This window comes from Priapulus caudatus, unplaced genomic scaffold (genome assembly GCF_000485595.1).
Source record: "Priapulus caudatus unplaced genomic scaffold, Priapulus_caudatus-5.0.1 Scaffold569, whole genome shotgun sequence".
Taxonomy (NCBI): domain Eukaryota; kingdom Metazoa; phylum Priapulida; class Priapulimorpha; order Priapulimorphida; family Priapulidae; genus Priapulus; species Priapulus caudatus.
Genome location: NW_014577630.1, coordinates 75,181 through 77,903, shown reverse-complemented (window position 1 = coordinate 77,903; position 2,723 = coordinate 75,181). Strand labels below are relative to the sequence as shown.

At 40.7% G+C, this 2,723-nt stretch overlaps 1 protein-coding gene across 3 annotated transcripts; it reads right to left on the bottom strand.

The window, feature by feature from the left end:
• Positions 1–6: 6 nt before the first annotated feature.
• Positions 7–2,523, bottom strand: LOC106811739 (nucleoside diphosphate-linked moiety X motif 19, mitochondrial-like). 3 transcript variants are annotated; one of them, XM_014815452.1, is made up of 4 exons: positions 2,484–2,523; positions 1,672–2,282; positions 607–814; positions 7–288 (listed from the first exon to the last, which is right to left on the bottom strand). In XM_014815452.1, the coding sequence occupies exons 2-4, from the start codon at positions 2,263–2,265 to the stop codon at positions 68–70; spliced, it is 1,023 nt and encodes a 340-aa protein (XP_014670938.1). In that variant the 5' UTR covers positions 2,266–2,282; positions 2,484–2,523; the 3' UTR covers positions 7–67. The 3 variants fall into 3 exon arrangements, with proteins under 3 accessions (XP_014670938.1, XP_014670939.1, XP_014670936.1); XM_014815453.1 differs by having other exon boundaries at positions 2,475–2,498; XM_014815450.1 differs by having other exon boundaries at positions 1,672–2,519.
• Positions 2,524–2,723: the final 200 nt, after the last annotated feature.

Genomic DNA, 2,723 nt, shown 5'->3' with positions numbered 1-2,723 from the left:
AACACGAATAACGAAATCATGTGCTGATATGACTGTAATATGGCATGAATTATATAATGGACGACATTCAGAGTTTTGAATGCAGTGCATTGCGACACTTCCGAAGAAAACTCGGTATAGCAGGATGGCCACAGATATCCACATTGGATGTGACACACTGATGCGGCATTCCAACAAACTCTAGACGATTGAGATTTTTGCTGGAACTTAGTGACTCACTCGTAGTTGTGTCAATTGAGAGGACAGGTTGATTGTGCAAATCTGGTTCCTCGGGGTAAAGATCATCTCCTAAAATGAAATGGTTTCATCTCTACATTACACACATTTATTACACACAAATGTATGTTATGGTAACTCAAAAGTACCATTATGCAAGCTGCGATGGGCCATACACACATACACACATTTATTACACACAAATGTATGTTATGGTAACTCAAAAGTACCATTATGCAAGCTGCGATGGGCACGTTTGCTTAATAAATCCCGTTTCTTAGTTTGTAGGTGTTGCAGCCAAGTTAGTTGGGCTTGAGTATAGTAGTAAGCAATAGTAGTGTAGTTTAGTTTTAGTCTGAGTATATTAGTGGCTAAAAGTACTGCTCTTACCCTTTAACACAGATATCACGCAATCGTTCAATTCAATCATGACAGGATATGAGCAGGTACAGCCCTTTTTCTGCCTCTCAATTGCAAATGACTTCAGTTCGCTAAGGTCTGGAAAGTTGGCGAGACGAGATATCTCGTAGAACTGTGGTGGTGCAAGCCATACATTCGACATCCAGTGCTCGCTCAACCCTTTCACCGGTGCATACCACTACAGATGAAACATCAATCATCATTATATTACAGCGAGGGTTCGTTCAAGATACGTGCTGAAATCATTAGCTATCAAACACATAGGTGGATTAACAATTGTTGTTGTGTCAACTTAATGTAATATCTTGATGTAAATTATTTATAAACAATCTCAAATCGACTGCTGCAGAATTGTACAAATACATCTCACTAGAAGAGGAACACATAAAGAATAATCTTCATAATGTATTTCTAATAGCATATATATTTATATAAGGATTAGGGCAAGTGATGTGTGTCATTAATAACGCATACATGTGGATATCAGAACACTAGATGGAAACAATGATTCGTAAAATACATTAAAGCCGCACAATGCGCATCCAAACGCTAATTTCTCCAGTACTAGACTAGCAAATACTTTGTGTCATCATAATCACACTACCTTAATGACAAAATAAACTCTAGTTGCTCCCATTTCACTGCGGCGTTTGCTTAAAACCCACAAGAAAGAGGTGAGAAAACTGGCATTCTGGCGCAAACGCCGACTGTTTCCAAAACAATATAGCCTCGAAGTGGTGACGTGACGTCACATGTTTTTATCTTTGCTACACCCGTACCGCTGTACCGCAGCACCACTGCACCGTTGCTGGGGATTGGGAAACTGTCAACAACATCGAAGAATTTCAATAACATTGGAGGTATTTTCAAATACCTTTTATAAGCAACGCGCAGTGAAATGGGAGGAACTAGAGTTTATTTTGTCATAAGGTAGTGTGATTATGCATTCCACGAAGTATTTGCTAGTCTAGTACTGGAGAAATTAGCGTTTGGATGCGCATTGTGAGCCTTTAACACCCAATTTGGAATCACTACCTTCGATGACACGGTTTCTTTGTCATCGTGGAATGCATCAATGATGCTTTCCATACAGGCAATGTAGAACATGGTATTATATCGACGTCTGTTGCCTCGCTTGACCTTATCTGTAGACGGCGTTAACCAGTTGGCCCATTCATACAGTTCCCAGATGTTAGGTACAATCTTGAAAGCCCGGCACATGCGTACAAACTGCGCTGCATCCTCCGTCACACGCATCCGCCATTTGATGATATCGTCCTCCTTCATAAGAACTGGGGCGCCATTGCTGCTTTGACCTCGGGAGATGAGAATTCCCGTCTCCTCGAATGTCTCCCGCACGGCACAGATCCTGAATGCGACGTCCGGCGGGATGCCGGTCTTGCTTTCATACAGCGTGGATGGCGGTCGTGGACCGTTAATACCCGCCGTCAAAGATGAAAACAGGTTGGTATCGAGCACATCCAACCATTCGTCCGAGTAGTCAGCGCGATCGATTACGCCGCCCGGAAACACATGAGCATTTGGCATGAAGCTGCTTTTACTACTCCGTTTGAGCATCAGAACTTTATAGTTAGATCCCATGTATTCTTGGCCGCCGACGCTCTTCATAACCGACGGCGGAAGAGCTAATCGATTCATCGTTCCATCATCAAGCAGTTTCAGCTGTTTGTGGTTATGGCCAGCTCCGGCAAATCTCTTTCCAGCAGCCAAAATCAATGTTGCCGAGTTCTTCCACTGCTTCATTTTTGCTAGGCGTAAGTAATAATGGTTTTAATGTTGTTATACCGAAGCTCAGTATTTCAAAATTTCCAACTAACGGGCATTACCTGTTTACTGCCTAAAATTAATCTTTCTTATAGAGGCAGACATATTGTTATTGCCTCTCAGCAGATACGCTATATATTCTATTAACTTTTTAAAAATCATACAAATTATAATTACTATAATTTATATAATATTTAATCTACACATATATAGTTTTTATTTTTACAAAACAGTGCTCTGATAGCAACATGTTAATCGTAGAAAAGAAAATGTTAGGTAAAATCATAAAATAGACATCGGCA